We start from the raw sequence: 24358 nt of genomic DNA, 5'->3' as shown, positions 1-24358 counted from the left end.
CCTTACTTTTCTGTGGTTCTTCCCTAGGGCTTACACATACACACACACGAGATCAACTAACTCAGCTTGTCATCAAAGTAAAAAAACAGATGACTGTAGAAATCATAGCCTTGCTAACAGCTTGGCACTCTGGGCCATTGATGAAACAAAACCAGGCATTTATTGCATTCAGAAATCCTTAAGGGAGAGGAAAACGGGGTCGGATTACTTTGAAACTCTGATGCAAGCTTTCAGGATTTTGGCCAACTTATTGGTGCTCACTCGAAGGTCCTTGTTTAAATGAAAACCAAATGTTTGTGTAAGGTTTTCCTGGAGTTTACACACTGTGTTTTTGTATAAACTGGAATTTCACTGGGCAGTGCCAACAGGGGTCTGATTAGGGGGAGAAGGAGAGCAGGAGGTTGATAACAGCAGGCGAGTGAAGGAAGAGCGGAATTAAAAGTTTAGTGTGTTTCTTTGTTTGGTGTTGGTGTGGCTTTTGTAAGTAAGAAAAGACCATTTGATCAATTTTCTTTTATTTTTACAGTGTCATCAAAAGTTATTTAATAAAAAAGGACATGGTTGGTAAACGCCTAACTAAAAATAAAAAACATAGTAGTCAACTTTTCAATAACCAAGAGAGTATTTGCCTGTATCTATTATCTGTATTAGTACTGCAGTTATTTTTTTATTTTTTTTTTGAGTCCTGTTGCATAGCTGTTCTTCCATTTTCCATTACAGGTTTTACTGTATCTATTATTAGCCACAGTATATAGGTAAATGGAATGGCTCAAACTCCTATGCAATGGGAGTCCTGTAATTATTGGGATGACTAGGAACCAAATTGTCCAGTTATATTGTGTCCTTTGAGGTGCTGCTATGGACATTTATTGGACACCTTTATTTTTAGTTGGAATCCTGGCTTTATTTCAAAAAAGGATCTGTTTTAAAAAAAAAAATAAGAGGTACTCTTAAATGTTTTTGACGTGTACATTTTAGTAGTATAGCTTGGTAATACTCATGGGGAAAGTTCAAGCTTTAGACTATTACAATATTTAATTTTCATATGTACATATACAGTACATTGGGTAATGCACTTTGCAGTGCGGTGTTCTGGAGGTTGGCAATGTATTTCAGTGTTTACTCTAAAGGTGGTGTGGTAAAGAATGTTTCTCTGCCAAGGCTAATGTATCAAGCTGTGTGCAGTATCAATGTCAGGTTGAGGGCGGAACATTGTTTGATGAAAGAGAGTTTCTATTCATGCTGGTGGGTGTTGATATGCCATGCAGAAATTGACTACAGCTGAAGATAATTTAATATTGTTGCAAGACAACACACAAAGTAGGTACTGTTATTCACGGATTATCTTTGATTGTTCACATGTGTTAACAACTTACCTACGCATACTGCTGATTAAACCTCAACTTGATGGAGATGCTGAAGCCATGTTTTCATCTACCACTGGGATCGACTTGATATTAAATTGATCCTGTTTGTTTCTATTGGTAGCAATTCAAGATCAAACCGATTTATAATTGGGACTCTGTCAGCCCCCCAGTTAGCACTGCAGACTGGCAGAACCCAATTGCACTGGTGATGAAAGTATCAGCAGTAGATCTACCATGTAACCAACATCCTGCTTAGCGCTTGCTGCAGTCTAAAATGCAAAAGAGAATCCCTGAAACAGTCCTGCTGCCTTAGGACACCTTAGTCAACCTTGTGATAAGGATCTAGTGTGATCTGATCCTGTTATCTGTGGCTGCTGGATCAATGGACCTTGCTACACTGATACCTGAGCGTGTGTTAGAACATGTACCTGCATTTGACAAGTTACTGATACACTAAACATTTGAATGTGCTGCTGCACCACTTTTATTTACCCTTGTTTCCTGAACCAGATTTAAAAATGTGTGATTCGTTGAATGAAATCGCTAGTTATGGTCTGGTAAAAATGTCCGTAGAATAAACTTGTTACAGTTCTAAGGATAACTTATTTAATATATTTTTAATAGTTTGAGCAGTGATTTGTGAAGGGGTAGAAGGGGGCACATGATTAAATGTACCACATAAATGTATTATTAAAATTGTTTCATTAGAAAAACCTCATTGTTTTCATGATACACTAAAATATGAAGCACAGTGCCTATTTAATTTGACAGTTAACGCTGTGAATATACTAATTTCCTGTTAAGTTGACACTACAATAATTTTTATTAAGTGATATATTTTCTTTTTGTCCAGGAAAAGCCTGCGTCCTGAAGTGCTTGTTGGATATTCACAAGATTTTCCGAGAGAATGACCCTGCCTACATCCTTAATGATCTTTACATTTCAGACTATTGTGTCTGGATTCAAAAGGCCAAGTAAGTCATGAACTACTTATAACACTGTCTGACTAATCTGTGTAGAATAAACAGGAGCTGAGGAGGATGCAGTGAAACAACATGGAGAGTGCCACATCGTCTTAGATGGATACATCTTGACAATTTGATTACTAATCACTAGAACATATTGTGCCACTGCACAGATAGCTCCAATGTGTATTAGTATTAGAGGTCGGCACGGGTAGAAAATCCGGAAACAGGGACCCACTGTGAAAAATATGTGGGTACCCAGATCTTCTTCAGGTAATGATTAAAATACAAAAATAAAAAATCACATATATTAATGTTTTAAGTGCATGATACATATTTAAATATTATACAGTAGACATACATTTAGTCCCTTCTGATCTGTAGACTTATGTAAGCTTTTTCAATAATAATAATAATAATAATAATCATCATCATTTAAATAGTTATGCGGTGGGATTCTTTGCAACATATATTGGCCATATACCGCTGTTGTTAGCATGGCTGTTATGTTCAGTTTAATAACTAATGCAGTAATACAGCACTGCTATTACATTATGGACTGTCGCAATAGCTACTGTAAGTAGAGCCAGCTGGGTTTTGACGGCAGTCTCAAATTAGTTGGTGTGACATGTGCGTCTGTTTGGATGTGCCAATAAAGTGCCGTTCCTGATCACTAAATTCTGTCTTGTGAATACATAACAATGGTATCCAAGCAAAGCATTGGGTGGAATTTCTTTACCAAGCAGGTGAAAACAGAATTTGCAAACTCTGCCAAGGAAATGTTTCATTCAAAAGAGGAAGCACATCTACTTAATGTGCTCCACATTATTTAATTTTATTTGCATATTTATTTTTAAATAAAGGCTGCTTATTTTATCTTTTTGGTAGGAAACTATATCTGCGTAATAACTGTAGATAAAGCCTTCCGTATTGGATGCCACACGGTTATTATTAATGGAGCACAGAGTTATCGCTGACATTAAACCAACAGGATGTTGTTATGTTGTTTTATTGCTGATTTAGTTCCGAGAAGCACAGTCACCTCGGTAATTATTATTGAGGTGTACTTGCCGCTCGCTCTGTGTTATTGTTTTTTGTAAAACATTGCTATCCTGTCAGTTAAGAAAAGGCTTAATGCAAAGCTTGTTTTAATGTTGTCTTTATTACGCTTGCCAGAGACCCACGCTTACAGCTGTATCGTCATATTTTCTACGTTTTCTTTAAATTCTCAAATTAATAAATCGATACCCGGGTAGTAAAAAGAGATCCGGGTATGATCGGGTAATTTTAAAGGAGTTTTGTATGTCTAAAATAGTAGTACCATACCAGCATCATTTCCTGCATTAAAAGCCTTATTGTATAAAGTCAAGATCAGTTCACTCTCATTCTACTTAACATATCCCTTTTAATTATGGCTGTTTAGCGTGTTTCCACCTTTCGTTATGGTGTGGGCTCATGTGTTTGAAACAAAGCGAGTAAACATGACGTCTATGAATGAGCTACATTCCTTAACCTAGTAATAATGTTGTGTTCTGGATTTCTATACTTAATTAGGCATTCTGAGCTTACCAACACAGTTCAAAATACCCTTAAGATATTTTAATAAACATAAGTGCTACACTGAAGAGGAACCTGGAGTGAGCACAGGAGACCTTGTTTACACTTGGCTTTTAATGTGCAGGCAAGCCAGATGGAAAACTGCATCTTTTAACCTCAAAGGTCTTCCTAATATTTCATCTCTTCAGTGGGGCCTTCTACTAAGTGAGATTGTTGAAACATGTGCTACCAGCTGTATATGCAGTTGTGAATACAGTATGTTACAATGTGTATGGATTATTTTTTATATATTTTTATACAGCAACTTCTGTTATATGAAAGCCCTAATTTATAAAACAATCTATATCATAGATTAGCCATACATTTAAATATTTGTACATTAACAAAATGACAATTTTGTTACTGTACATATATTTAAATGTATGGCTATGCTATGATATACATTGTCAATTCAGGAGTCTTATATGTTTCAAATAAAACAAACATTTTGTGTAAAAATCAACATACATAAGACATGCCTTATTATTAGAGTCCCACAATTCACTTGTATTATGCATTTTCTGTCTGTGTTGTTGGAATCGCCCATGTAAAAGCCTAATGCACTAGAGATATTTTTGTTTTTTTTGTGAATAAGGGTAATGCACTATGTTGCACTTGATTGCTTATAAGTATGATTACAGTAGTATATTACAAGATTTATTTCATAATAAAATAGGATCCCACATTTGAGGATTTTAATTTGAAATAAACAGCTCTATGTCTATGACAAAGTCACAGGAAAATACTGCACTTTTGCCTTGAAGGCAACTCATTATGAAATGTGGCATTAATAATGCATTTATTAATTAAACATTATCTTTATTTTATGTGAAAGAGCGATACGACCTGTTCGTAGCAGTCAACAATCTTAAAACCACTTATGCAGATCTCTGCATTTCTCACTCAGCAGTGCAAGCTAATGCAGTCTAAAACAGTTAGTTGATCATTGTGTATAATTTACAGCTTTCACTTGAGTCCTGCAGTCTACTACTTGACTGCCCTGACTTATAATTTAGTACTGCATCTGAGACAGTATAGCGATAATAAATCTTCATAAAACATTTATAAAAACTAAAACCCTGTTGCGAAATAGATCTGCATGAGACCATACAGCTAGCATTACTGTATGTGAAGCAATGTAAATCTCAGTGCAAAGATTTTATTTACCTTCTGGGTATGTCTTTGGTAAGCATATTTACAGTATTGTAGTGACGATAGATACAGACATAGATTAAAAAAAAAAAAAAAACAGAATCTTACATGAGTTGTTCACTGTTACTAAAGGATTGTCCATTTTATTGACTTTTTTTTATATTCCAGTAACAGGCGTATGTTTTATTTTTTTTATTCAGTAGTGCAAACCTTAAAGAGCAGGCAAAATAGCATTTTACAACATGTGATGTTGGCTTGTCACAAATGAAAACAGAGGTTCAGTTTGGGTACTGTATTCAGTTAATTTTGTTCTACTTTGAGAGGGAGCCCATTGAAATGAACAGCTCATATTTACAAGGTGTCCTGCAGGACAGTAGCAGCACCACACAACAGCATCAGAGTGTATGTGTAGCATTTAAAAATGTGTGAGCAGCTTCTCATGCAGCTGAGATTACCTGCAGTGTTGAAGGCTGTAGTCAATGTCCATGGTTCAACTTGCTGCAAGCCAGCAGAGGAATAGATGGAGGATGTTAGCTCTCAACTCTTCTTTAAAGTTATGGCCAGCAATGTGAGAAATCAGACTCCTTCTAAATCTGCTCTATCAGACTTTATTATAGGTTATCCAACCAGAAATCAATCTCTTCTGTGTTTCTAGGTCTTTAGTAGATTTACCTGTTGAAAGAGATTCAGGCAACTATATAGGGAAAGCAGTTAATCTTAACCAGTTCACTGCATATTTGCTGCCACATGATTATTTTATTAAATTATTTCAAAATACTAAAACGACTAACTAAAACTTCAGTAGAAAAGCCTTTTTGGTATTGCCACAGAGACCAGTGTATGAAGTAGTGTGGAGAGTTTAGCTGATAATAATGTAAACCTTGCTAAGTTGATTAATCCTAACAAAACCCCATTAGAGAGTGTGCAAAGTGTGCCATTTTTAAGTAGAAAGATACATTTTACAGTTTGTTTTTTTCAAACTTAGAAAAAACAGATTCATGACATTATAAAAGCAGACGTGTATGTGAAATCCCTTTTAGGTTCTGTGGTGCTGAAGGGATGCTGTTTCTGGCTTGACATCCACTTTGGGGGCCTGTAACCATTGACCCTGTAAAACTGATGTTGCATACAAGTCATTGTTGTTAGATAACCTTCAGAAACTCCAGAGAAGGCGATGACTACAGTGGTTCAGTTCTCCCAATTGCAAAAGTTTGACAGACACAAAGGGTGCCTCCATATACCCCCAGATTCTGATATTTTTAAAGGCAGAGTACATTTACACAATCCAAAATGTGCAAAATGAATTCATGCCCATCACTCATTACATTTGGCTTAGCATCTGTTTTTCATAACGTCCTTGAAACTTATTGAAACATTTGAGCTCTGCAAGGTTCAGTACCATATGTCCTGTACTAAACTAGAACTAGGCTGTCTTGTTGGGTCCGCACAAGGGCTTTATGAATTATCAATGTGAGACTACTAGTAAGTGACAGATTTGATTATTACTCGACTTCATCTCCTGTGCAAGTTTCCTGCTGGTTGAATTAATTGCTGCTGTTAACAAGGTGATTCAGTGTGAGGTCGTGTGTTGTGTCCCCCCCCCCCCCCATTGTTTATAGAAAAAAATTTAAATGCTGTAACTATTAGCCTATGTTTATGTAGCATTGAATCTCAAATATAGGCTAATAGTCACGGCATTATCCTGTTAAATGAAGGATAATCGTGTTATGAGATCTTCACCCTGCACTGAATGAGATAAGAAATGTGTTTCTCTCCTTAATTGAACAGACTCGTACTTTCTGCTTCATACACCTGATTCAGACTCTAATTACAGTCATTGTTTTTTACAGCCCCATAGTACTGTTTTGTCTAAAGGAAGTTTTGCCTGCAGTCCAGTGAATAGACCAAATTTAACTATTTAAGTTTTGTAAATAATTTGAATTTAAAAAACAAAAAAAGCAATTTAATGCAAATTTTGTATATTTTAACAAATTCAAACTAGTACTTTATCTGATTTGTTTCATTTTTTATCTTCTGCCATCATAACATATAGATTATTTGACAAATAAGCTATTTTTGTTGGATGCAACAATAACGTTAGTTGTAGTCTTTAATATACATTCTCTGATCTCTTTCTTATCATTTGACATAATAGGCATCCATGTCAGAAAAGATTTACCGTACCTTATCTAATGATCTACCACTTGTCTTTCAGCCGTGTCCTAGAGGCATTTATGCTGGTTCAGAGTTCTTGTCTGCCAAGAATCCCTTCACTAATTTACAACACAATAAATATTTCAGAGTAATTGAAAAACAGCCATAGTTCCACTCATAAAAGTAGGGAGAAGAGATAGACATTTGCAAAAGCTTTGCATCATTCTGTTTCTATTGTGCTATCTTTTCTGTACTGCAGTAACGCTTCAATGTGTACAGCAAGTGAATTGCATGATTGAGCTTCACTTGCCATGTTAACAAATCAGCTGAACCCTCCAGACTAATTGCCAGTAACAACCTAAGGTGGTGAATAAGAGCTGTTGCGAATCGAACCAATGCATTCATTGAGCTGAAGCATTGTGCTGTGCTGTGTGTGGACCATACCTGTTGCCTTTTTTTTTTTTTTTTTTAAACCAAATGATATCTGTCACCATGAGGTATTTCATTGTAGTTTTTGAGAAGATTGGTTTCACTGGAGGCAGGGAAATGTAACAGGAAAACCTTGCTAAGATAATGTAGTTAAACCTTGACCAGATTTGATGCATTGAACTGTCTGCAAAAATCAAACTAGTAAGTATGATAAGCAACCAGCAGTGTCCATTTTATTGTGTCAATACCCAGCATAGCTATGCATTTCATACCTCTCTAGATGTATGTGCCCGTTAGCCCATTCATGTTTCAGTACTATATCTGTTATAAATATGTATGTTCATGCATCAAAGCATGCATCTTAAAATACAGTGAGCATTCACATATACGACCCTATAAAATTTTCACTTTAACGGTTAACCGCGTGTGATATATCTGATTATTTTATTTTGGCTTGTTCCAACCCTTGTATCTTTTTTTGTGTTCCCTGAAAAACGGACAATATCAAAAATACATATGTGAAAGGACCGTGTTTTAAAATAAGTAGGCTTCCATTTAGATGCACTGTATTGGTTTTGTTGGTACAGTACTATATTTTGAACAGAATTAGTATTTTAATTCAAAACAGTATGATTCTAAGAATATCACTTGTCAAAACTAGAGATGACACATTAACTGTAATACAGTACATACTTTTAAATCCAGTAAGTGGCGGTATGTAAAATTTCCCATTAAAGACCTAACAGTAAATCTAAATGTTATCCATGCACAGAACTGGGTAAAACGTAAAAGGCAATGCAATTTAGCAAAACCAAAAGATAAACAACAACAACAACAACACATTTTCCAGAATTAAAACAGTTACCAAAGTCAGTATTCAAAAGTGTAGAATATAGTGCTCGATAAGGCCCTAACATCACAGTTCACTTGCAAATGAAAAATGCACAAAAACTACTAAAGATCACAGATAAAAAAAAAAAAAAAAAAAAAAAAAAAAAAAAATCATAATATCTAAAACTGTTTAATGATTAACTGTTACATTACCCTAGCTGCATTTTCATCAGGTGAAACTGGAGGAAGTGATGTGTAACTGCAGAATATAAGACAGACTGATTTGGCATTAGAGATTAAAAAAAAAGAAAAGAAAAACGTTATCTGTGACGTATTCAGATAAATTGTATCAGAAAACTGGTGATGGAGTTGGAAATCGCATGTGACGGGTAAGTGCTTTAATTTGTTTTATATATATATAATGAGGATTGATTTTATTGATTGATCTTAATACAAAGGTGTTAAAATGCAACTGATGTGTATCTCTAATTAATTAAAGCAGATTCATTCTTTGAGGCCCTATGTGTGAAAATGTTAAAGTAATCAGTGGTGCCAAGTCAAAGTTATTCAAATTATTCATGACCTTGTTGTGCCTCAGGGTAATACAACAGTAATTGCCACAGGTTTATTTGTCTGATTCTAAATGAATAAAATAGAACTGCGAAACAGTGTGACTTGATTAATAACAATTTTTTATATGGGTATAGATTCTACTTTTCCAGACTACCTATCAGTGACTTTAGTTCTAAGTTAGGCCAACTAAAATACATTACCAAAGTTGATGTATCATCATACAGTGACTGTTTTTTTTTTTTTTTTTTTTTTTTTTTGTTTTGTTTTTGTTTTAAGAATAACACCTATCAACACTTTTGAAAAACAAAATACCTTAGCAGTAGTCTTGAGATGAGAATGATACTAATCAGTAAAGTAGTTTCATAAACAGTTGCCACCGTACATTCTACAGGAAGCAGACATAGTAAATATCTACCTTTAATGTCAGGAAGCATTGGTAACAGAAAATATCAACGCTTGTTCCTAAAATGAAGATGTGCTGTTCAGTGAAATACAATATGCTTAAATCAATTCTTATAGTCCTGTTATGTGGCTGCTGTTATGTTTATCTCTCATGCATTCTCTGATCGCTGGTGGTTATAGGTGTGGATGCGACCTTTTTTTAAAGTCAGTTTCAGCGATGTTAAATTAGTACACCCCTGGTTCTCATAAGAATCAAACCAGTTTGCAGTGTTACAATGTAATGATTGGAAAGTCTGACAGGAGTGCTTCACTGTGGGAAGTGTGGAGCTCCTCTAAATAAGCAGAATATTAATTGCATTCATAGTGTGTCGATATAAGGGATTGTGATGAATGTTTCTTTAGCTGTGTGTCACTCCTATACCTTCATACAAATTAATTTTTAAAGAGAAAGTGTTTAAAGAAAATCAAACCTTTAAGTGACTGACCAGCAGAGCAAAAAGGGATCAATACATTGTGAAGTAGATGGCCCCTGTCTTGCACTATCAGGATATCTAATTGGTTGTGTATTTTGACCTTGTCAAGATATGTACAGTACAGTGGCACCACAAGCGTGTACAAGAACATGTGGGTCTTTACCAGGTACTTTTGCACTCATATCATTTACTGTACACCAACAAAGTTTCAGCAGTCATAAACTTGGTCATGCTTGGTTTGTTAGGTACTGTACCAAAAAGAAATTATTTTATCACAGCAATGAGTTATTCAAGTAGTGTTTTTACACGATACCATGATAATGATACCAAAGCACACATCACTGCATGATCCTCAAGCAAGTACAAAATTAGGAGTTCTACAGCAATTGAAAGTTCTAAATCCTCAAAAGCAGAACTGACAGAATCTACTGTCACTCGCAAAATAGCCAACTCTCTTTTTTTCTCAGCTTTCTCACCTGAGTCTTTCTCAGCTGCTTGCTATCCTGTCATACACATACCACAACGATTATCCAGAAGAGTGCGATTGTTCCAAACTACCTCCCAATCCCACCTTACTGGTCTGTTTGATAGCATAGGTGCTTGCTGGATATGATTTATCCTCCTTCACGTATTGTTTGTGCTGTATTTCAGTCCTGACATCTATTAATTTGGATATAAATAACTTTTTTTTTTTTTTTTTTTCTTCCCCTGACTGAATATCAGTTCACCTTGTACTGTACATACACAGCTCATAAGACGTTAGGCTGGTTAGACCTTCAGCCATTCTTTAATTAAGATATATTGCCAATGGATGGATTTGCACTGTCTTAATATTATTCATTGTGCAGACAGCATGGCTAGTCAGCACTGCTTAGATGGTGTAACTCCAAATCTTCTGGGAGGACACCCATCCCCCATAAGCTTAATGGCTTCCTTCCAAGTGCTTCACTGAGCATTAGGGTTAAGAGTTAGATAGAGCTCTGTAATCTACCACCACCCGTGCAGTATTCTCTCTACAGTTAATTACACAGAACAAGATACCCAACTGAAAGTTGTTATGCTAGAAGAGATATGGTAGATGTATCCTCTCAAATACAGTAAATGAAATAGTTATTTCAGTAAAGATGGAGGGCTTTGAAGCAAGTGCAAAGGGAGATTTTCTGAGTGGAGTAACATTCTCAAACTACCAAGACACAAGTTACTTGCTGGAAGATCTTTTTCTGAATAGTTTCTTGTTAGTTTTGTATAGTTTTAATGTATTAAGAAGATATAGAAAGATTGAACTGAAACTATATATGTCAACTGCTGAATATCTATCACGGCAAGCCCCAAATAATCATAAACATTAAAATGCCAAGTCAAAATAAGGAGACTGATTCACGGCTGACTGTTCTGTGTGATTGAAAAGAGCAATCGGGCAGGGATGCGCTTCTTGAATAATCCATGTCGGCAGAATAATTGTGCTTCTCATCAAGAGAAAAACTCAGAATAGCCTGAAGCACTGCAATCTGCATTGAGAAGGGTGTCAGCTTTGCGCTGTGGCTGCAAGGTCAATTTCACATATTCATGTATCCAGGTGCCCTGCTGATCAGAGAAGAGTAAAATCACTGTGGGTGTTAACACAGGTCACCTTTACTGATTTGGTCACTGCATGATTTATTTTATACATTAAACCACTAACCCCGCCCCGCCACCTCCCTCTCCCTTCCACTTGCTTACCATTAAGTTAATACTGCTGAAAGGGATTTTATACCATGCAGTAGTGGATACCAGTGCCCAGTTTGACTTTGAACAGGTGATGGACCATTAATCATGTATCTTTTAAAAATAATCTTTCTTCTTTTTTTTTTCTTTGTGGTGAATAAAACTGCAGTATGTATTTTTTTACATCTACATAATTGTGTTTAAAGAAGCAAGTCCCTGTATCTCTATTTCACACATTTACTTTTTAAGAAGCTCACAAAACATAACGATCTCTGAGTGTTATGCAGTAGCGGCTGGTGAATTCTGAGACATGGGGCGTTAATATAAAAACTACAATATATATTGATGATAGAGTGTGAAATTTGCATTTTATAGAGAGAGACAGAGAGACAGAGAGACTGGAGCGGAGGGCTATATTATTGATCCGAAAATTATTGACCCGAGAGAAGACTGTTGTTACCGACGGGGCTGTGATGCCCGAAACCTACAGATAGCAATAGTCTTCCTGAGGGGTACTTAACTTTCCACTATGGCTGAGTCTGCAGTACATATTTAATATATGAATTAGTCAAGAAAATAAGTGAGGCAAGGTTGGATAGTAAGTGCGACTTTATATATATTTTTTTAAATGTAGCTCATACTGCATAAGTAAATAACAAAGTGTTTTTGAAGTTCATAGCACATAGTTAGCAAAGTTTTTCTCCATCTCTGTCTGGTTTGCTGACTGCTGCATAATCCAGTTTATATCCCACCCGTCATATTTGTTTTTGTCGAGTTGAATTTTAGAAAGTCAGAAAATAGGGACAGGTGAAGTTATAATCACCATTTTAGCGTTTGGAGCATCTTTCTTTTGCAATATGTTTTGTAAGTAATTTTCTGTTAACTCACAGAATCGGTGTTCAGCCATTTTCTCCTGTGAAGAGTGCGGGGGAGAAAGGCGCTCCGTTGGAAAGGGGCAGGACTGACAGTGATGTGAACCAATCACATGCCAGGCAGAGACTATTGACTGGTGGTGTAAGGATGTTAGGGCAATAGTTAAATCTATTTTTCCTGCTATGATGAGGTTTTAACAAATCACAGGCAGGCACGGATTTATATATATATATATATATATATATATATATATATATATATATATATATATATATATATATATATTGCACATGGTTTATTCAGTAGAGAAAGAACGTTGAAAGATAATTTCTTTTAAACTGAAACACCAACCGAGGATCTGTTTTATTTTTTTTTATTTTTTTTTACAGGAAAAAGCACATTTTCAAGTGCAAAAGCACATTTTCATGAAAGGGTCAAAGTAATTGTAAGAAAACTAGCGAGAATGACACTGCTGTCTCCGACAGTTTGAGTTTGTTTACTTCTTAGGTTTTTTTTTCATAGCTCTAACAATTCTTTTGTAACTGTCACAAAATGTGCCTTTGTCTTTGCACTTCAAAGTAAGACACTGAGACTTGAAACTGAAGAACACAAAAAAAAAAACAATCCAGATAAGATCTGTCAATGGAAAAAGCACTCACTTAGTTTTTTGTGATGTGGTGGATTTAAATGAGATTGTCTTGGTGTACACAGTATCTAAACCAGGTGGTTAAAATGTGTATGGCATGTTATATGTATTGTGAGTAAAATAATTTGGCTATTCATAGGTTGTTCAGCTGTTTTTGTTTGGGTGAAATAATGAGCACAGCAAAAGGGACTGAGGCAATGTATTTCTCATCATGCAACACATCCTATTTGGTGTGTTAAGTAAAAGAAGATTGAAAACTGAAGTTGGGATTTATCTGCAGTTATTTTGTAGTCTTTGTTGTATCTGTCTTCAAAAAACAAATCTGATTCTTCCGTTGTTGGCTTGCCATGATGAAGATGTTCTACATAGCCAGAAGCCCTGTACGGAATATAGATACGAGCTAAATGGCTTTCTTTCCAGTGTTGAAGCAAATCCTTCTGTTTTTAGGATGTTGACGAGAAAGTGTGGTATAATTGAAATGCCATTATGTTCAGATATTTTTGTCTCATTATACAAGGGGAGGTTCATCAGGGCCCGCAAAACAGCATGCTTTTGAAATGTTAGCTAAATAATGACATCCCTCTGGGACATAGGTCTTTCAAGTCACTCCACTGATAGATGGAACTCTGTGTTGATCCTGGCCGTCTCCGGGAGTCATGTACTACATTATCAGCTTCCTGCCCTGGTGTCACCAGGTCATGCCTCGCAGGTCAGTGGAATATGGCAAAGGAAATGAAACACTGCAGTTACTGCAGGATTCATAGCAAGCCTCCCATGATAGGAAGTGGTGAAAAAATGATTGATTGTCTGAAGTAAAACTACAGTAGGAAACAGGATATAAGGTTGCTATTTTTACTTGTTTTTCATATGTTCTGCTGTGTTAGGAGATGGAGATGGGAATGTGTGTGTGTGTGTGTGTATGTGTGTGTGTGTGTGTGTGTGTATATATATATATATATATATATATATATATATATATATATAATTAGGGCTGTCAAGCAGTTAAAAAAATCGCATATTTATTTGATACAATTACTGCATCCATCTTATTCCAGTTTGCATTATTATTATTATTATTATTATTATTATTATTATTATTATTATTATATTTTAAAGTTCTTCTCTATCTATGGAAGGCCATCTGGGTCAAAAACTAATTGTGCTCCTTTTGAACGAGTCAGAGTCTCATGGGACAGAAAAAAATGCAAGCATGTCCTTCTGTAATGCCAGGCTTAAACTCTGCCCAACTTGCTGGGAGTGTTGTTTACTGATTTTTAGATAGATTTTATATATTCATTTTTTGTTTCCAACTTTCTATTATGTGGAATGTAATAAACGCCATTTCCACGTTTTTGTTTTATTTTGAAGTGTTTAAAGTTAAATTTCAGTTTTCATTTATTTGTTCAGCTACACAAAGGCACAAGTAAACGTCATGTTGTTACTTTATGAAAACGTGTCGATGGCCACTGTTTACTATGGAGAAATGGCAATGTCAAGAAATGAAAGAAAATAAATTTAAATGTGGTGTCAACTTTATGTACTATTTATTTCGGGAATAATCAAAACAACGTTTAACTTGAACTGCCATTTGGTATCCTTTGTTTTGTAGTTAATACGCTGGGGTATTAGCTTTTTTAGCTTTTTCTAATTTATGTTACATATTGTAAAGGCTGTAAAATAAAAGCACACTCACACAGGGGCCACACCCCGTCCCTGCAGTTATGCTGTCTCTGCCTGCATTCTGAGCAGTATAATGGCTTGTATTACTTTTTGAAAACTAACAAAAATTTAAATTATGAGCGAATATCTGAACATGAAAATCCTGTGTTTGCCCCAGCACTAGTATAAAATATTCCTTTAATCTAGAGTGTCTGAAACTGTGATACAATAGGACTCTTACCCTCTTGATTTATGGAATTTAGTAGCAGAATATTTGTTGTCCGGTACCTGATTTTTATTCATCACCAGCCTCAAACTCTTAAAGGACAGGTTTCATTAAATAAAATATGTAATCAATTTCAAATATGTTACATCCAGCTTCTTCACTATTATGTGATGGACAATAGCCCAATTAGGTTAATTAATAGGTTAGTGATGTGCCTTTTTTTTTTTTTTTTTTTTTTTTTTTTTTTTAATGGAGGGAAAACTTTAGTCTTTTTTTTTGTAGGCATTGTGAATTGTGCTGGAAATACCTTTTAATCGAAGTCTATTAAGAGGTGATATTTGATTATAATGCACCTAGGTTGGAAAAAGTAGCTACTTAAGTAGTTGACCATTTAAATGCTGTATTGTTGTCTGACCATATGCAGTCTCTCCTCTTTATTCATAATAAATTAGGCTGGGCTGGATACTGCTGTGTAGCAGCACACAGGCCAGCTGTTAATGAAGGGAAATCTGCATGCTGCCTAGCCATTGTACTAGAGGTGAATTCGAGAGATTTCAATTATTGCCTGTTTTTTTTTAAAACAGTTTCTTTCAAGGCTAAAGTTCTTTTTATCAGCTATCCCAATACATTCTGTAGAATCCAATTATATTCAGCTTGGAGAGTTTACATGGGTCAAAAATGCATTGATTTATTACTGCATGTGTATACTGTGATGGATGTGTTTTATATGGAAAATATGGAAACTGTTATGTTGGCCCTTTGCATTTTGGATGTTAGTAATTCTACAATAGTATCTCCTTAACTAAATCAGAATTGCACATGCTAGTCGTACATTGTATACCATGTATGCATTTACTATGTTAAGAAAGATAGTGTAAATCCACTTGACATAGAATTCTTTGTCAATCTGATTATATTATATTGCTATATCGGGTAATATAACAAGACATTGAAATGCAAAGCAGATTGGAGATTTGAAGAATTATTATTGGGCGCTGCTGGTGATAAACAATTGGAGGACTACATTAACATGACATTCAGTAAAGATGTATAGTAGATGTATCCTCTGCTGGGAATATTTGCATTGGGCTGCCACCTGTGAGGGTTAGTTAAAAGTCAGTTTATCTGATATTCTACTTCGAGCCTACACACATAAATCAATAACAAACCTCCTGTCAGTTGCACACAGTCCCCAAGAAAGTCTACCAAGGTGATGTAAAATATGTCAATTATATTTTGCAGCCAAAATGGCTCAAAATTCAGTTTATCAAATTTTTTTTTTTTTTTTTTATGAAATGTTCACCATCTCTGAAAAAAATCACACCATGCATTTGTGTAAAAATATACGCTTTTTAAAAACAAAAATTTAAAGATTATATTTTTCAAATCTGCTTTTTTAATTTTTTATTTTTTTTTTTCCCCAATGGCATAGATCATCATGTTGTGCCACACAAGACAATTTCCATCAGTTAAGTAGGAGGATGTACTGCACTGCAAAAGTGCAGATTGTTTAGGTATGTTTCTTATCTCTGTTTTTGTCAACTGATTCCAGATGTCAAGTAAACAAGAAATGGTAATGCCAGAAAAAATTAAATGTTATATTTTCACAAAAGAGCTGTGCAGAAGTGGTTGGAACCAAAACCAAAAACGACCTACTATTTGAAACCAAATTAATTAAATCCATCATTAAACAGTCTCTGTTAAAGTTTTACAAAACACATTTTTATTTAATCATTAATTTAAAAATCTGTATCTGATATGGACAATGCAGGATACAGAAAAGTGTTTCTATTCAACACTGCGAGGAATTCTGGAACACTGTTTAGGTGCATAGTAAGTGTGCAATTTTGCTTTATAGAGATGAGACTTAAGCCACAATTAATGATTTATCTGCAAGTGGACTTGATTTTCACCTTTAGCTGCACAATCCCTACTTCACACACAGGAAGTGATTGTAGTGTAAGGAGGAATCATTAAAGACAAGGAAAGCAGTCAGGGAAGGATTGTTGGAATGGGTTATTATCTTATTTAATAAAGTTTGCCTGACACACCAGGAGAGTCAGATAACTATTGCTCCACATTCAGGCAGGTCGTTGCCGCTGTAGGGGTGTCAATACAAGCACGTTTTTTTAATGAGTTTTCTACGGAATCACATCAGGCTACTTGAAAGTAAAGCCTGTATTACTGAGATGATGGCTGTACAGGGAAACGGGTTGGCTTGGACTATCCATGCAGTTTAATTGTATAAATAATAATAGTCTTGGTGTTTTTCATTTTTACTTCACAACCTCTTCTGGGAGTGATTCCCAGTAAGGGTATCTGCTTTCATGCACACAATATAAAGCTTGGTGCATCTGGGGCACTGACTGCAGGGCTTGAGTTCAGGGGGCACGGCTGTTGGTTGGTCTTTGTCCAAGACGCAGAGAATAATTAGGGCCCACAAGAAGAGAACAGTTGGAGATGTATGCTGGAGCTCTGGAGAGCAGCTCATTGCAAAATACATGCTGCAAAATCATGTGTATTTTTCAAATTATAAACAGAAAAAAAAAAAAAAATGTTGTTTTGTGCTTTGTTGCCCCCATCTCTCAAACGCTCTGCACGCTGCAAATGTAAGAGACAACTTTAAATAAAATTTGGGATTTTCAAACATATTAGGTGAAAATCAGTAAAAAAAAAAAGAAAGAAAAAAAAAAACTCCTGCAGAATTAAAATCTCTTTTGAATAGCTGAATTCGAGATGGCAGCAGGCGCAGCATGGCTGGGTATGCTTGTCTCATTATAATATAATAGTATAGCCTGCTATTGTGAACAAGTCCAGTCTTCACTCCCAGCAGATTGAAGATTGAAGCAATCATGCAGCAGGCAACAGAAAGAGTGGCTTCAGCTTTGACCTTGATGACTGTCAGGGATCTGTGGAGCAGCAGACAAGTGAATAGAAAAAAAGACGCTCGGGGGGCCACTTCAGAACAATGCTTCTAAATTGGCCATTTAAAGACATAGAATGTGGACCGTTCAAGGAAGGTCGTTTACATTTTGTCCTTTCAGTGCGTAACGGGGTGGGGAGAGGACTTTGTGCCACTATCCTCCAACAAGTATTGAGAAAGAATGTTTCCTGAAGATAATGGTTTCCTTGAATACCGTAAAACTTCAAATAATTGCCTGTCTCCAATAAGCACCTGGTCTGCTGGCAAATATTGTAAATAAATGCCAGAGGCATTTAATTGAAGTTTTACGGTAGATAATTGTCACATCTTCAAGAGTAATATGTCCCAGAAGTGCAGGGGTAGCCGACATTTTATCCATCTGGTATGAATAGACCACAGGGTGGGACATTCGTTCTTCAATAGTGACTGCCAAGACTTGAACAATATTTAGTTATATATAACTCAACTGGAAATGCGCTCTTTACCATTTCCAAATTGTTCTTGCTTTCCAAAAAAGACATATTTGCAATGGTAACCACTAAAACCTAATATCAGATGCCTCTAAGTTTAAATACCGTTAACAAAATAAGTTGCCTACCATCTGGTTTTATGGTGTGTCTTAAAATTTGAAAGCCAGACTCTCATTCATGTCATACTTCAGGGGTTAAGTCTGTGTGATCCAGTGATGCTTGCTGTGTGTCTGTGTGTCTGTGTGTGTGTGTTTGTAGTACTCCCTAACCTGACTGAGTTCATTATCAGCTCACTGTACAATCACTATCTTAAGGATGAGTTTAAACAGCCAAAGAAACAAGAGTATCTTCTTCCTTTCAATGCATTGGAAGTATCAAGTATGTGATAATTAAATATAGTTTATATTCCCCCTTGCTTGTTTTATGATTGTTTTTACAAGTATAAAATAATAGGCTTTGAATTTGTGAACAGCTTTTAAGTTCATGGGTGGCTTGTTTTGATAATTGTAAAATGTTGTAAAGCACTTTCAATATTTGGGCAAAGCATTCTTTTGGGTATTAAAATGTGTGTGTTTCTTCATAGTAGAGATGTTTTGTATACAATTACAAAACTTAAAATTAGTACTACATTATTACTGTAAAGCCATAAATATTTGAAAGCCTCTTATGTGTTTTTTGCAACAGGTCGCCAACATTTCTGGAGAAAAATAGGTTTTATGGGTTTGATTCACCAAATATTTTGGTCGCAAATATTTATGGGTTTACAGTATTTCTTACTATGTCTAGAAACCTAAGGCTTGGTAGTCTTTGCCAAATCTTTATTGCAAGTATAAAACACCAATGAGGTTTATGTAGATAATAATCTATTTAGTAAAATAAGATTGTGGTAGTAACTAGCATGTCAGTAGCCTTTAGGTATCCCTAGATATGTGTGTACCGTTTTAAAAATGTCAGGCAAAATCCTGTATTTGCATTTCTTTTAAGATGAGCTGATTTAACATTTGTTGTCAAAAGAAAGCAAAAAATGTTACATTTTTTACATTCAGTAGGTTTGTTTGTCTGTTGAAAACCAGGTGGTTTCATTTGTTCATTTTTTTTTTTTTTTTTTTTTTTTTTAATTGTGGGGCTGTTTAGTTAAGCTCACAAACTTAAACATTCTGTTGAAGCTGCGCAGGATTTTTGTTACAGAGTAGTTGTCTTAATTTTTCTTTGTTTTTTTTTTTATACACAGATCCAAAAAAGTGGTTGCTCTCGCTGAGGTCCTCCTGAAAACCAAGCTCCGAAAGGCAGACCTGGGTTTTGAATTGGAGGAGCTGGAAGCAGCCGCTCTGTTAGTGCAAGAAGAAGAAAACAGACTAACAGCAGTTTGTCAAATCTCCAGGCAAAGGCAGAGCACTTCAGCCTCGGAAAATGAGGAGACGGAGGACTCAAGTAGCTGTTCTTCAAGCAGGACAGACAACTCTGATTCAGAGGAAGGAGATTCTCCAGGCAGAGCTGAAGACATACAAATCAAACAACCAAGTATTCTGGAGCAAAAGGCTGGTCCCCCAGGAGCAACGATCATCCCTGTGGCAAATCCTAGAGCTGAGCAATTAGACTGTGCAGCAGAACTGCCAGCCAATGAAAATGCAGCTATTTCAGATTCCACTGTGAAAAAGGTTCAAAGTGCCTCTTCGTCGATAACCAGAAAACTGATAGAGGAACTCGGCGAGCAAGTGCACTCAGTAGTGAAGATCTCCGAGTGGTCTGAAGGGACTGCTTCTAAAAGCTGTAACGTGCTGCAGGATGAACAAGCAAAGCCTTCTGTAGAAACCACAGAACACACAGTGCCGAGACCAGCAGGAGCTCAACAGGGGCATTTCTTAGAGGTGGGTCCTAAGAGAAACCCCTTGCTTATCATAGCAAACTGCCATGAGGATGTAGAAGATTCTTAGAGCGTGACATGCATGTAGAGAGAGATAAGAGACTTCAAGACTGGTGCCAGGAAGTCTTAACCCCTTCCTAGTGCTTGCTTGCAAAGCATGACCAACTAATTAACAGGATTAACTTGATGCATAATTAAATTAACTTCCACCCATACTTATTGGCAGTGTCAGTACTTTGGAAACCAGCATTTTAGAATTCTTTGAAGCATGACAATTAAGCATTCAATTGTCATTTTTTTAAAAATATATACTGAATGTTTTGTATCGACAAGATCATGCCTAACATAAAGCTCATAGAAAGAGTGTCTAGGTTAAATATTTCTTTTTTTTTATGCTGTAGTTTAAATTTCACCTGACCTAACATGTTTCATTCTCCCAAATATTTCCTGATATTTTATTTGTATGCCTTAGGTTGCATTGATCAAAGCAAGTGTTTTGCTTTTTTTCTCTTTTTCTCGGCTATACAGGCTAAAAGTAAATCACAGTGCCAGGTGGATGATTAATTACTGTAAACACCTGTTAAAATCATAAGATATAGGAGTACTAAAATCAAACTAATGTTTTTAATGTAAAACCATAAACTAATATTTCAAGTTTCTTTTTTGGTACTTTAAATGAAATGTATTTATTTTTGTCCTTGCATAAATCCATCAATATATTTTGACAGAAATAAACAGTAAGAATGAAGTACAATACTTTGAAGTTTTTTTGAGCGCTTTTAACATACTATTAGTCTATGAAAAGTCTTCTTTACTTTCACATGTGCACATCTATAAAAGATAATGTTTGCAGGACCTGTACCAACTTACTTGTTTCAACGGAATAACATTTTTGTAATGAGATTTGAATGCAGCCACTTTAAAAGGACATGCTCATTTCTATAAGCAGCAGTAAGTATTACAATGCACTAATCCAGAAAAAAAGAACTGATTTTGTTAGCAGATTGACACTTGAGACGCAGTCATTCAAATGTAAATACAAAGAGACCCAGTCGTCTGTAACCTAATCCAGGCAATGATTTGACAACCAGAAGGATTTACTGTTAGAAATGTGCCCCTTTTGTCTTTTCATCTTTATTTGCCGTCAGGAGTTTATGAGCACAGATCATGTGTTTAATGTAAATACAAACAAATCCCTTTCCGGTCTGTGCTGCTCTCTGGTGCTGTTAGGGTTAAATTACCACGTTTATTTCTGCAGCGATTGTTCCTTGGGGGCAAGTCGTTCAGTGCTCAAAATTAATAGCGACATCAAAGGTGTTGGGCTAACACCTTTTGGCTGTCCTTAGGGAACCAGATTTCAGTTACTACATAAAATACAAAATTCAGGCGAGTTCAGCTGCCTCATATCTTTTGAACTTGGATGACAATTTTAGTGTCTGATGATGATATCGGCATATTAGACAAAACATTTTAAATCTTTGTCAGAAGCTGGAAAGGGAATTAAAGAAACCTTCTGTAATTCTGCAGCACACGTTCTTGTAAGAATGACCAATGTCCTTGCATGTGCCACAATGTTGCATGGATTTTTCAGAGGTGTCATGACCTCCTAATCCAGTAATTATTTTAAGTGGAAGTGTACTATATATAGCTATATACATACCAGCGGAATGGCCACTACTCGTCCCAACAGCTTCTCTGTGGAGATGTGTTGCTTTTTTTTGTCCTGCCAGCATGCTTCATTTTACAACCCAGTCAGCGTTGCGTGTTCTGTTACCTCAAATTTGTTTTCTTTGTTTTATTGATGCACTTTTTTTCTCTAAATAATTTATCTGCGTTTTGCCACAACCTTTTTTCTCAGACTATTAAGTTCTCTGATTTGGAGAATTTTGGCTTTCTTTGCTGCCCTCTCAGACTGGTTTGATTCCCACTGCCACAACGTGTACTTTCTAGTCAGCTCTGATTACAGGAACAGTTACAGGAATCGGATAGGTTGACTTCCATCAGCAAAAGCAGGATGGTAAAACAGGATGGTCACTATATAAATTGGTGGTTTTATGAATCAGATTTTAAAAATAAATAAATAAATCATCAGTGTATTGATGAGACAATCTGGACATGCTGCCTATTTTTATTCATAACCCCCATTATGTCTAGTCAACTGACTGCCCTTGTAGGCACCCTTAAGGCTGCCTTTTGGCCTCGTGCTTTCTTATCCAGTAACCTCTTGTACCCTGAACCTCTGTGATTTCCACCTAATGCAGTCAAAGGAGCTGTTACAATCTCACAAAGACAACCATTGATTACATTGTTGGATATGTTGTGTTAAACGGTGCAAGTGGCATGTGGGAGTGATTTATTCATGGGCTGTGAAAGGAGAAGCACAGTTGACACAGCTCAATATCGTCAGAGCTTTCATTTGTGTCTCAAGGCTGGAGAAAACAAACAAGGAAGCACATGTCAGACAGATAAATGACTTCGCTGTTTCGAGCTCTGTAGGAGCCATTGCATTTGTTTCCAAGATAAGAGTTCTCTAAACCAGTAACAAGAGAGGATCAGGGAAGTAGAACAGAATGAACCAGGCACTGAAAAATAAAGTATATTAAAGTACATTAACAGATAGTATTCAGAAAAAAAAAAATATATATATATATATTTGAAAGCTAAATGTAATGTGTGTGTGCACGTGTGTGTGTGTGTGTGTGTGTGTATATATATATAAACTTTTTTTTAATAGTTCCATGTTATATTTAAAAAAGTGTATTTTATATAATCTCAACAATAAAAACAATAATCTAAAAAATGTTGCCACTTATGTTGAAATTAAAGATAAGTCACGAGTAAGTTTTAATTTCCTGAAGCAAATATTTTTCACTTTCTTGTAACATATATGAAAATAAATAGATATAAATAAATGTATTAAACTGATCCCGAATTATCGTTTATATCTATAATGTGGAGTCAAAAATCATTTTTTATATCTTTTTTTTTTTCTTTTATTAGCACAATCATGTCAGGTTTTGCAAAATAATTTCAAATAAAGTAGCCATCAAAATGGTTCGGTATTCAGCTTCAAGTTCATCAATACAAGTTTCTATTTGAATTTGAGAAGCTCCAGCATACATGTGTATGATCATCTAATAAGCTGATTTAATGCAAGCTGCAGCCTCAGTTTCAAGTTCTGGATTCCAAGCGTGTCTGTTCATTGTGTCTGCACCCTCATTATTCATACATAACACAGTTTAGGCTGAAGCATGCTGCACAGCATTCCTTCCACCCAGTTGTGATAAATATGATTACTCATACATTTAGTCACTGTATGGCTGACCTTCTCAAGAGGAATATGCCATGCTCCATGATGAGAGGTTTTTTTAGATGAAATTGGGGGGGCGGGGGGGCTGGTACTTATTACATTCTAGAATGTGTTCATTTCTGCTGTTAGATATCAGTGAAAGTAAAACGTGTTTTGTATTCTGTACCTAGGAGACACAAATGATGAGATGCATATATCAAAAATGTGTTTCATATACCTCAGCAATAGGTTTTGTTTTTATACAGGTAATGTACTAAACTTTTCTATTCCTTGGATTTATATAGTACTTTATTTAAAGGAGTCTCAGCTTTGGCTGATTTGTGGTATGGTCTGCTCAAGGGAGGAGCAATGCATAGAAACCACCCAAGGAGCAGTTTCTACTCCCTCAATGGCGAACCTAATCTTTGTTGTCAGGAGACTAATGATCCCCATTCCGCCCTGTAGCGTGATACAGTTTGAAATTCTTGTCATGGAGAATGGCTGTCTTGATAGAGGTTACATCTGCCTGGAGTGTATGGGAATTGCAATCATCAGTAATAGCATAGTGATAAAGTGAGATGTGCTTCACACACAGTTTTTCATTCCAAAGTGGTCCCTGCATTTCCATATTTCCCATCATGCTACCTACCTGTACAGAGCTCAGCAGCCATCCCACAGGCAGAAGCAGAAGCAATCATTTCAGTTTGGATGTGTGCTGACGGAATGTGGGATCTGCAGAAACAAGGTAAATTATTCATGGCA

The 24358-nt window shown here is 35.8% G+C and overlaps 1 protein-coding gene across 3 annotated transcripts in view; it reads left to right on the top strand.

Annotated features, from left to right (window-relative positions):
* Positions 1–22884, top strand: part of LOC121297897 (protein SHQ1 homolog) — a 46687-nt gene extending 23803 nt beyond the window's left edge. For all 3 annotated transcript variants that reach the window (XM_041224517.1, XM_041224518.1, XM_041224516.1), the window contains exons 12-13: positions 2221–2341; positions 19675–22884. In XM_041224517.1, the coding sequence (XP_041080451.1) occupies positions 2221–2341; positions 19675–20377 (824 nt within the window). In that variant the 3' untranslated portion in view covers positions 20378–22884. The remainder of the gene's footprint in view (positions 1–2220; positions 2342–19674) is intronic.
* The last annotated feature ends 1474 nt before the right edge of the window (positions 22885–24358 follow it).

Source organism: Polyodon spathula, chromosome 23, assembly GCF_017654505.1.
Source record: "Polyodon spathula isolate WHYD16114869_AA chromosome 23, ASM1765450v1, whole genome shotgun sequence".
NCBI classification, from domain to species: domain Eukaryota; kingdom Metazoa; phylum Chordata; class Actinopteri; order Acipenseriformes; family Polyodontidae; genus Polyodon; species Polyodon spathula.
The sequence above is the reverse complement of the archived record's forward strand: the minus strand, read 5'-3'. Positions and strand labels throughout refer to the sequence as shown.